The 12,215-nt window shown below is 36.2% G+C and overlaps 1 protein-coding gene across 2 annotated transcripts in view; it reads left to right on the top strand.

Annotated features, from left to right (window-relative positions):
- Positions 1 to 12,215, top strand: part of LOC149780749 (hepatocyte nuclear factor 4-gamma-like) — a 69,186-nt gene that overhangs the window by 40,596 nt on the left and 16,375 nt on the right. Inside the window, exon 1 of one of the 2 annotated variants that reach the window (XM_089937820.1) lies at positions 11,360 to 11,471. The exons of the other annotated variant lie outside the window; for it this stretch is intronic. Within the exon in view, the coding sequence (XP_089793946.1) occupies positions 11,447 to 11,471 (25 nt within the window). The 5' untranslated portion in view covers positions 11,360 to 11,446. Of the gene's footprint in view, positions 1 to 11,359; positions 11,472 to 12,215 lie in introns of those variants that run through there. 2 annotated transcript variants of the gene reach the window in all.

The raw sequence follows: 12,215 nt of genomic DNA, 5'->3' as shown, positions 1-12,215 counted from the left end.
AGTGATTGCTTGTAAGGTTTGATCTCTTCTGTACGGATTTGATTATTAGTGATTGCTAGTAAGGTTTGATCTCTTCTGTACGGATTTGATTATTAGTGATTGCTGGTAAGGTTTGATCTGTTCTTATACGGATTTGAGTATTAGTGATTGCTGGTAAGGTTTGATCTTTTCTGTACGGATTTGATTATTAGTGATTGCTGGTAAGGTTTGATCTTTTCTATACAGATTTGATTATTAGTGATTGCTGGTAAGGTTTGATCTTTTCTGTACTGATTTGATTATTAGTGATTGCTGGTAAGGTTTGATCTCTTCTGTACGGATTTGATTATTAGTGATTGCTGGTAAGGTTTGGTCTTTTCTGTACGGATTTGATTATTAGTGATTGCTGGTAAGATTTGATCTTTTCTATACGGATTTGATTATTAGTGATTGCTGGTAAGGTTTGATCTTTTCTGTACGGATTTGATTATTAGTGATTGCTGGTAAGGTTTGATCTTTTCTGTACGGATTTGATTATTAGTGATTGCTGGTAAGGTTTGATCTCTTCTGTACGGATTTGATTATTAGTGATTGCTGGTAAGGTTTGATCTCTTCTGTATGGATTTGATTATTAGTGATTGCTGGTAAGATTTGATCTTTTCTCTACGGATTTGATTATTAGTGATTGCTGGTAAGGTTTGATCTTTTCTGCACGGATTTGATTATTAGTGATTGCTGGTAAGGTTTGATCTCTTCTGTACGGATTTGAATATTAGTGATTGCTGGTAACGTTTGATCTTTTATGTACGGATTTGATTATTAGTGATTGCTGGTAAGGTTTGAACTCTTCTGTACGGATTTGATTATTTGCCTGTATGGAGTTCATCATAGTCACTAACGATAAATCGGAAAAAAATTAATTTCTGGAAGAAAATATACCGTAATGAAAATGTTTGAAAATGAAAAATGTGATCATGGCGAAATTCTCAAATAACTTCGTGAGAGCAAACAAAAAACAAACAAATACGACAAATTAAAGATATTTCAAACAGTAATTTTAATGAATTCATACATGTTTAATGTAATTAGATCACAGCAACTTCAAAATATAATAATCGGTCAGTTTCTTGATCAATCAATCAATGTCCTTCAGTACTATTTGACGCAGTCGTATAATTAGGAGAGATTTTTAATTGAAATATATTATTTTTAAAAACGGGCTTTCGCATTCATATGTTCTGTAAATGATAACAATTGGTTTATAATTTTCTTATTTTTATTTTTGATTATATTCTTCTCATACCGTGAAGTCAGTTAATTCTGCGTTTTTATTTTCTGTTCATGGTTGCTGAAAAGCACATAACGTTTAAATTTTAAGAGAAACTTTAATGAAAGGAACAACAAAACTCGACAAAAAAGAGCAAGACTGGATTTGAAGCGAGTTTGTTTTTCTTAAATATATATTATTGAATCGTTCTATGCATTCTAACTTCAATCAGAATGTAGATTAATTATATAAAAATACGGTTCAATAAAATAGAGAAGCAGATATTTTTTTTTTAATTTGCTGGAGCCAAAATTCAGGCTGGATTATTAGCAACAGTATTCCGGAGTATTCATTTTCTCTTTTCACTTAAAAGAACCGATATTGTCTATATAATTTATTGATTACCTGATCATGTTTACGGAAAAAATCGTCAGTGTTCTATCATCATGTGTTCTGAATTTATTGGACTGAACTTTTCTTCAATTGATAAGCATCCTATGATAGATACAAAAAGCCTGAAAATATCACTTAATTACAGTACGTGTGTTTTAAAAAAATACCAGTTGGTCTTTATAAAAAGCTGACGTACATGTAGATTGCGTGCAGTTTGTGTTTTCATCAAAATCATTATGAAACTGAACGTTGTATTTCTTCCTCAACATGGTAGAAAAGACGCAGCTTCTTAATAAAACACAGAAAAGAACACTATCAAGTAAATTATAGCCAAAATACATGGTTGTGTAATATATGGAAATAAATATCAAAGTAGGTCCACTTTCATTTCATACTATCCACCTTACAGTTGTTGTAAGAATTATGGAAGATCCAAAATGATTCAGTGAAATCGTTACACATCCTGAACTTGCTGATAATGCTGAGCTAAGCGAATCTATTGTATACTGATAATACAACAAAGTTTATATATATATATATAAACGAAACTTTTCTAGTTCATCAGCCAAGTCAGAATGCGGCCAGGATGTTACATATAATGTATTATTTAGAATACATCGTCAACGCGTCAAATAAAGGGTTAGGATTGATAACTGTAACACAATTAGCACTTCGCCCAGTATGCTTTCTTTGTCCATTATAGCTGGAAAGTTACTTCATTTTCTGTTTGATATCTTGTTACATTTTTGCCAATCCTTCAAAAGCAAAATAGGTGTATGTCGCAAAAACAACTGAATATTAACGTTCCAGTGTGTAGAATTGGAGGAAAAAGTCCCTTTTTTAATTAGAGCGTTCATTGCTCAAGTTGTTTCTAAGAAAGCATTACCTCTTTCCCTCTCAAATGTAAGGTTTCAGTTGGTGAATCCAGCTTGTTTCCTCATATTTCAGCAAATACATTCATTATGTCACATAAATATTCCATAATAATAGGATCCTAAACACATTTATTACATTGGATACAGGACTTAAGTTATTTCATTCTATAACATATTTTCTTTTGGGTCTCTCGTGTTTTATTTTCAGTCTTTCTTTGTTATATCGTTTTCATGGCCCTTTGTTTTAGACGGCTTCTCTTTATCGAACTGCCTCTCACAAAAATGTTCAGTGTGAAGAGTCGGTCAATTTAATCAACTGGCTAAGCATTTGGGCAGCTAACAACTCGTGTGTCCCAGGACAACAACTTGGCAGCTAACAACTCGTTTGTCCCAGCACCTTGCAAAACAACAACGTGGCAGCTAACAACTCGTGTGTCCCAGCACAACAACTTGGCAGCTAACAACTCGTTTGTCCCAGCACCTTGCAAAACAACAACTTGGCAGCTAACAACTCGTGTGTGAAAGACAACAACTGCAGATGGTATATCAGACCAAATTATAGTCACCTAATCTCCGACTTCATATATCTTGCTTACAGGAGATCGAACTTCAGGACTGGTGTTCGAACTTCAGAACTGGTATCTCCATATCCTTTCTTGATTTTGGCTTCATAACTGTCATATTAAGAGTAAGTAATTACACATCACGTGGATGCAACTTGGAAGGGTTTTCACCATTCTTGGCACAGAACAGATTACTACGATGTTCAATAACATCACCAGCACCAGTTAGAGTATAACACGAAATTTAATTCCATGCTAACTTCTAAACGTTTTAGCAGACAGCTTCTCGCTCTCATCTACGATGATGGGAACGTAATATTCTATATAACAAGTGTTGTAAAGAACAGCGCCAATCCTTTCTACATTAGAATCAGACACCCCACCAACCTCCTTTCTGATGTAATTCGACATTTGTCTCCGTAATACAAAGGCATTACGAGACTTGACTGCAGTATGTAACAATACTAGTACGCTATGAGTTCGCCTTTCTTGCACGGCTTTCTTGTAGAATCTATTAGCTGTTGAAATTTTCAAAATAGTAATTGCGGTTATCCAGTTTCAGAATGGTGGAATCACCGAAGGAGCATCTTTGGAAATACATTCATGTAAGAAGAAGTGTCCTTGCATTTTAATTGTAGCATATCATTTTTCGGCGTTATTCCTTGGTCAGCATTGACTGTTCAAAGAATGGGGAAGACTTTCCCTTTTTTTTAATGCATAGATTGTTACTTTCCAGAAACTCATAATTCTGGTGCAGTATTGGACTTTTCTGTGTGGGTTAATTACGCGCACAAGCTGTTATAGAACACTAGCAGTTTATCTTTTTATAATACAGACGTTATTCCATTCGGGCCTATGTATTGCTATGAACACTTTTATTTGACTCATCGTCTTCTTTATTTCCAGAGGGTTTCATCCAAGATCGTAATACACTGGTTTCACCGTGTAACAATTTATTTTGTTCCTGGGTAGTAAGTGTTATTTTCTAATTGTTTATGCATCAAAAGTATAGAAAATGGCTATCATTCCCCACAAACTTTGATTTTGTGACAGGACAGAAATATTTCGAAATTTACCTATATTCCAGAACATTCCAGATAGATTCATTGCTGAGTAAACTTGGAGTAACTTCTAGAACTTTCTAGAACTTTCCAATAATATAAATAGTAGTATAAATACATGGGCCTTAAGCCCACCAGTTCAGTTCAGTTTAGTTCCAGCTACCTAAGTGGATACATATCTGCATTTTTCTGAGCTGGCATCAAGAGGTTCCAGGCATTCGGCAGACGTCGTATTTTGCTATGTCTGCGGTCAATTTATCAAGACAAGAGCGAAAAAGTATTCAGTGGAAGCATCTACTAAGATGTGTGAGCCTACAAGGCATATTTCAGCATGCCTGTCGGGGATTAAGACAAAACCTGGGCACTTCATTTCACCTGCGAGCACTGTAAAAAAAAAATGGGAAGGTAAGATGGACAATTGTTGCTCGGAATTTTATGTTATAAAATTTGTTACAATTTTTATAGTTGTAAATGTTTTTTATTTTAAAATGTTTTACGATTTTCAGCGTTGTTGAAAAAAATATATCATATATGAAAAATGTTGGGACAATCTCTTACACATTAGTCATGGGTGAAATAAATGCATTTTTGTAGTATGGTACCAAAGGGAAAAGATAGCCATGAAGTTCGCTATCCCAAGGATTTGGCGGGAACACACTGACCACTCCAGCAACTGCTACTTCTGCATGGCAGACCCTTCCAAACGTCAGACTGGTAGGAATGCACCTGATATCACGTATCTGGGCCTTTTTTCATCCATTGACCCGGTGCAACACTGCCCTGAGCTCCCCGTACCCACTCCTCCGGAGAGAAAACAGCCGTCTTTAGAAGACAGCAGCATGTCAGAGAGCGAGGAAGACGTTGTAAATTCAGATGACAATTTCAGAGGTGAAGCTGAGGAGAGAAACCCATACTACCCCAACCAAAAAGACCTCAACGACTTGATCAGAGATCTTGGTCGTACCAAGTCCAGTGCCGAGCTTTTGATGTCTAGGCTCAAGCAGTGGAACTTGTTGGATAATAGTGTGCAAGTTCCAGTTCAGAGGAAGCCTCACCAAGCTTTTCCCAGCTTCTTCACCCGTCAAGATGGGCTCTGCTTCTGCCACAATGTGACCAGTTTGTTCGAGGCAATCGAAATCGCCTGTAACCAGAATGAGTGGCGCCTCTTCGTTGATATCTCATCCAGGAGCCTCAAATTCGTGTTGCTTCATAATGGAAACAAGTACCCATCTATTCCCCTGCTCACTCGGTGAACCCCAAAACGAATTACAACAGCATAAAGACCTTGCTGGACGCCTTGAAGTAAGATGAGTACGGCTGGGAGATCATCGGAGACTTAAGAATGGTGGCATTCCTGATGGGTCCCCAAAGCGGTTTTCACTGCTATCTTTGCCTTTGGAATAGCAGGGACACCAAAGTGCACTACCACATGCGGAACTGACCACAGCGGACCGAGTTCTCTGTGGGGAGGAACAACGTCAAATGGTGGACCCAGGGAAGGTGCTGATGCCACCACTGCACATCAAATTGGGCCTTATGAAACAATTTTTCAGAGCTCTAGAAAATGAGTCGGCAGCCTTCAAGTACCTTCAAGACTTCTTCCTTGAGCTGTCTGAGGCAAAAGTCAAAGCTGGTGTTCTCGTCGGACCAAATATAAAGAAGATCCTGGAGTGTAATGAGTTCCTCAAGAAGCTCACTAGTAAGGAGAAAGCGGCTTGGAACAGCTTTGTTGCAGTGGTTCGGGGCAATCACAAGGCCGAAACCTATGTGGAGCTAGTTGAGACTCTGGTGACAAACTACGGCACAGTGAGCTGCAGGATGCCCCTCAGAGTCCATATCAGTGATGCTTATCTTGATAAATTCAAGAAGAACATGTGAGCGTACTCAAAGGAGCATGGCGTGCGCTTCCACCAAGACATACTGGACTTTGAAAGCCGCTACCAGAGAAGGTGATGGGAGACTACATTTGGGAGCTGATTCGTGAAAGTGATTGACAGTATGATCGTAAATCTCGAAAAACTACTCACTTCCAAATCTTTTGTGGTAATTTTTGTATTATTTTAGTATAAAGACGTTAATTTTGAGTCATATGTTGTTGTTTTTTTCCCTGACTTTATGCGAACGAAAAGACACAAATTCAACTGTTTTCTCAATGGAAATAGGTACACTTCAAAATATCACTGACCTGGTCACAAAAGCAAAGTTTGTGGGGAATAATAGCCATTTTCTATACATTTTAGGCATAAACAATTACGAATTAACACTTACTACCAAGGAACAAAAATTGTGTTACATAGTAAATTATTTTTGTTAGCATTAATTCATTAGAGTTTAGACCTGACAACAAAATTCATCGCTCATGTCTTATGGGTGGTTCTCTTTTTCTGCATTGGGATTGTCAGCATCAAAGTCATTGTCAGCGAAAGTAGCATTCTATTATAGAGTCCGTTTGTCTTTCATGTATACTCTTTAAGGAGAATCGTTGATATTTCTTTGCAATGTTTTCTTTATATATAAGGCACATTCAAGTATTCTGGTTAAAACCATATTTATTTAATACCCACTGCGCAATTCCCTGTAGCTTTTTGTACAACTGTTTTATGGCAACCGTACTCACGATTTCATCTGATAGCAACAAAATACGTTGTGTTAGTGGGTTTTTTTAATTATATCTTTCTACTGCTTTGGATAATAACGTTTTCTGGCAGGAAATACGTAGATAATTCTTTTATTTGACGCACTGGAAAATCTTGATTGTAAACTGTAGTTCAGACCTGATCTGGAATACAGCATCAGAAACTGTAGTGTAGACCTGATCTGGAATACAGCAACATAAACTGTAGTTCAGACCTGATCTGGAATACAACAGCATAAACTGTAGTTCAGACCTGATCTAGAATACAGCAACATAAACTGAGTTCTCACTAAACGTAAAGTCTAGAATCCAGCAAAGTGACAGGTTGCTATTTAGTCTCTACTTACGTTGCCCAGATCTGAGGTCTTAATTTTAAATTTAAAGTTTACAAATGTTGTTGACATTTGTTTTCATGATCCGGTCTTGGGAATCACTCAGTACGTTCTTGCCAACTATTTTCTAATGACCTATTTTTCAGTTGTGCATACTACTATGTCTTGGATGCTATGACATATGGCGTATGAAGTATGCTATACCTGTTCTTTCACCTTGTAGTTAAGTCTTTCAGGTATTAAGAATAATATTATATTGCCTTAAAGATGATCAGAGTGATCGCTATGCATTGCTCGGGTGCAACTGAATTTGATGCACGTTCTTCATTGTCGTAAACAAATGTGCAACTTTGACCGGTTTATACCTGTTCAAGAGACCATTCTGATACAAATTCATACTACTATCACATTTACCAACACCACCATCATGTTTCTGGTCAACAGCTACACATTACGATAAATCTAAATTTCTGCTATAGAGATCTTCTGAGTACCCTGAATAGAAACGTTAACATTATCTGAAAACAGGAGGATGAGAAACAAAAATGGAAATAATTTCTACAAATTTTATTGTAAAGAATATTCGAGCATTCTGTGTAAAATTCGTGACTTAAGTGAAGATCATATATAAACACGTGTTAGATAAATAGATTCTCAATGAAAAAAGATATCGTGGTTGTATCATTTCCTGTAAATTAGTAAAATAAAATGGCTGAGGACATGGAATAATGAATAAAACCCAGTGTGCATTCCACGTGATTATCGTGTTGTGTTTCTTTGTTATTTGCTTCGTTTGTTTCAACTGCATTTTTAACACAGTATTGGCCTTATAATGCATAGGAAATGGGAGCTTCTTCACACCGAGGCAACCGACCTATGTGTCCTGGACGAGTATTGAACCAGTGACTCATTGATTGCGAGTTCAACACTCTACCAACTGAGCTACCGTATCTCCCCGTTTATAGCTGCGACAAAACTTGATGAAATTCGTGTAGTTATATGTATAATTTTAAAGAATATAAGCTACTCGATATAAATTACACACAAACAAATGTAAAATAATATTTTTTAATTACAGGACAACTTGATTTACATAGAGGCAAAATACTTATATTATTCAAATTTAATTTAAATAAATAAGTACTTAAGCGATATAATAACATGTTTCATGAGCAAATGTCCTTTTTGGGGGTTTTTAGTCAAAAAAGGTGATTACACACTGTTGATTTTTAGATATATTGTACATCATTGAGAAATAATATATTTTTAATGCAGCAGTATGATACATAGTTAAAGGTAGAACAGATAAAATTGAATGATTATTGTCGATGCATGGATTTTTGGCGATTTAAAGAAATGTGCAGCTTTCCATTGTTGCATACAGTATCATTGCACACGATCTACAGGTTAGATGGATCTTCATTATATTGTATGTTTTAGTGTTTGATATAGATTTGCTGATTCTTTGAATTACGGAGTCTGATAATATATTTTACATGGTTTGAACTGTTTAATTGTTTGGATCCTTCACACGCATATTGTGAGATGAATGGTTGCAGATAAATGATAACACGCTGTAGTTTGGTTTTTATCGAAGGGAATAAGAATGACCCTTTTTACATCTGTTGAATTTCGTTAGTTTATCCTGATATTTGAATAGACGATGCTTGTAAGTGTCATCCAGCTGATAAAGTGTGACTGCAGCAATCTGGATTGCTGACATACGTATGTACTACGTATGTCCTACTTAATCTCGGCAAGCCTTGATTTCAACCGTTTGATGTGTCGTATTAATTAGCTGTTACGATGCTGGGTCTTTTGTCACAGAATTTGACTGAATATCCAATATTTCATCTTTGCTAGCCAAGGTTCTGATATGTTAACCTATCTACAGCCTAGCGGATCGATCAGTGATTCGGGTCTGTGAATTCCATTGAAAATTGTATATATCATGACATGCAGGTATGCCATAGCTGTTTGAAAGTTGCATACCATGACATACAGATGTGCCGTGACTATTTGAAAGTTGCATATATCATGCCATGCAGGTGTTCCGTGACTGTTTGAAAGTTGCATATATCATTCCGTGCAGGCGTGCCATGGCTGTTTGAAAGTTACATTTATCATGCCGTGCAGGTGTGTCGTGGCTGTTTGAAAGTTACATATATCATGCCGTGCAGGTGTGCCATGGCTGTTTGAAAGTTACATATATCATGCCGTGCAGGCGTGACATGGCTGTTTGAAAGTTACATATATCATGCCGTGCAGGTGTGCCATGGCTGTTTGAAATTTGTATATATCATGTCATAAAGGTGTGCCATGGCTGTTTGAAAATAATTAAGCGTAAAAATAAATAAAAGTAATACTCATAGCTCAAAATAGCAAATTCCGTTGCTGAAGTCGAGTCACATAATTGAAATCTAGCGAGAATGTTTTATACCTCTTATTCACACGGTATGTATGTATGTATGTATGTATGTATGTATGTATGTATGTATGTATGTATGTATGTATGTATGTGTGTGTGTGTGTGTGTATGTATGTATGTATGTATGTATGTATGTGTGTGTGTGTGTGTATGTGTGTGTGTGTGTGTGTGTGTGTATGTATGTATGTATGTATGTATGTATGTATGTATGTATGTATGTGTGTGTGTATGTATGTATGTATGTATGTATGTATGTATGTATGTATGTATGTGTGTGTGTGTGTATGTATGTATGTATGTATGTATGTATGTATGTATGTATGTATGGATGTGGATGCATGGATGGGTGGATGAATGGTTGTATGTATGTATGGATGGATGGATGGATGGATGTGGATGGATGGATGGGTGGATGAATGGTTGTATGTATGTATGTATGTATGTATGTATGTGGATGGATGGATGAATGGTTGTGTGTGTGTGTGTGTGTGTGTGTGTGTGTGTGTGTAGCGCTTTGTGGCACCTCAGCACAATAGTGGTGATATGGAACTAACTTGAGGTAAACGTTGGCACCATATAGCCACTAATGTGCTGAGATGCCTTAAAACGATAATACATACATACATATTGAGTGAATCTGAAAACAGCAGGCACCTGCAGTTTTAGTGTAATTGAACTAATAGGCTTTTGTGAGAACTCGTGAAACAATAGACTGTATGGTCACCAGCCAAGCTCGTGTCTCAATGGTTTTCCATGTGGAGGCCAAGCTGGTCTTATAAATGTCGACAATGATTGGTCCATTTCGATTACCTTTCATTTAGATCAGTCATCGCGACGGACATCACGTTCAAATAAAATGGTCACGTTGTTTTGGTCCTGCATAGGTTTTTAGCTCTGAGGTGTGAAATGCTCTGGCGAGTGCACGTCTACTGCACTCTTCAAGCTTTTCAGCCCGTTGTGGTGTGTAATGCTGTAGTGAGATCAAGATTATATAACTCATGTTACTAATGACGTAGAGGAATGGGAACCAGTCTACAAAATAGAGTTTATTTGGGTTTGCCTGGCCAGGATTGGTTGATAAAAAGTAATACTTGAATGAGCAGAATCTTTTGAGAATGTACATTCGTTGTAATTGAAAAATAGGGATAATGTTGTAATGATGGAATTGCAGTCCCTTTGCATACTTGAGTTTGGAAAACTCATTCCTGAAATTACACCAGACTCTTTGTTGCGGAATTCAAAACAAATGTCGATCCTGAAAATGCCTCGGCTCATATAGTCTACTCAATACAGAAGCTGCCATCAAGGATGTATCTATGCTGATAAATATTGGATTGATCGTGAGCATTCAGAAATTTAAAGTTATTAAAATTGCAATATCATTGTTTTTGCATAGATTTGCTATGGGAGTTGAATTATTACTGTAAGCTCTGTGCACACCAAAACTTCTCGGCTCCCTTGTTCTAACTTGTATCTATAATTACGTCTTTTACGGCAAGCATTTCAGCGTCGTGTTGATTTTCTCGAATTTTCTTTTGATATTCGGTTAAAACTGAAAAAGTGAAAAAATCTTAGTGAAGATAGAGCACTTTCGACTAGAGAAAATTGTAAATTGATAGATTAGGAGATTTTAGTAAAATTTGTCATTGAAATAAAATATGTCACACATACGGTATAATGTATATTTCCACGTACTTGTGTAAATATACCATGATGCTGATATGAATTCATTATCTCGCCTGCTTTGTAGGTTTATAAGATAAGTAATATCCAGTCGAATAGATATAAATTTATCTAACTAGATTGACTTAGTTTTACATGTCAATCGAATTAGTCAGCTGACTAAATCAGGATTTTCATCTCTTCAAGACTACATTCAACTGTGACACAGACTGTAGAAAATTTACATCCTCATGGATCTTTCTTATGTGCATATAGGTAAGAATTAGACGGACTAATTTCATTGAAACTATTGCACTGGCCAAAATTTCACCTGCCAATTTTGTTGTTGTTGAACTTTAGTAAATAATTAATTCCTCTGGCTTTGAACGGTTTGAAAGGTTGCAATTTATATCACAAGACAAATTATGTAAAAATATTTCATAGTACTCTGATAATATATATAGATGCATATGCAGTTTTATGGTGTTACTCATATTCTCATACGTAGTTTAAACATTCGGTGATTTCTCAATAGAATTTTTTCCCCACTTTATGTACAAACTTTAAAGCATTTAATTTTGCATGTATAACATTGTGTCTGTCTTTGAGTTTAAATATTACAAAATGTCAGCGAAGAAAAAAAGTGTGTATGATGCAAGTTTTAAATACATTAGGTGGTTATCGTTAGCTTTCGAAGTTTTCGTAAGGAATAATTGTATAATTGTTTGTAAAAGGGAAAGCATCAAAGTCTGAACATTGGACAACGATATTGTTACTCTTTGTTAGGACATGATTACTTAAAAGTCCGAAAAGATAGTCCTCGTGTTTCTATAACAGTCCGAAACGATAGTCCACGTGTGCCATAAAGGTCCAAAAATATAGTCCACGTTGTCCTTGCGTCACTCAGTATAACATATTTATAAAAAATTTCCTTTCTTAACAAAAACAAACAAAACAAAACGAATTTTAACAAAATTTGGACCACTCCGGTGGCCTAGTGGTTTGAGCGTCCTCCTCGGA

The sequence above is a fragment of the Sinohyriopsis cumingii genome, chromosome 16, assembly GCF_028554795.1.
Source record: "Sinohyriopsis cumingii isolate HCF-2022 chromosome 16, ASM2855479v2, whole genome shotgun sequence".
Lineage (NCBI taxonomy): Eukaryota > Metazoa > Mollusca > Bivalvia > Unionida > Unionidae > Sinohyriopsis > Sinohyriopsis cumingii.
The sequence above is the reverse complement of the archived record's forward strand: the minus strand, read 5'-3'. Positions and strand labels throughout refer to the sequence as shown.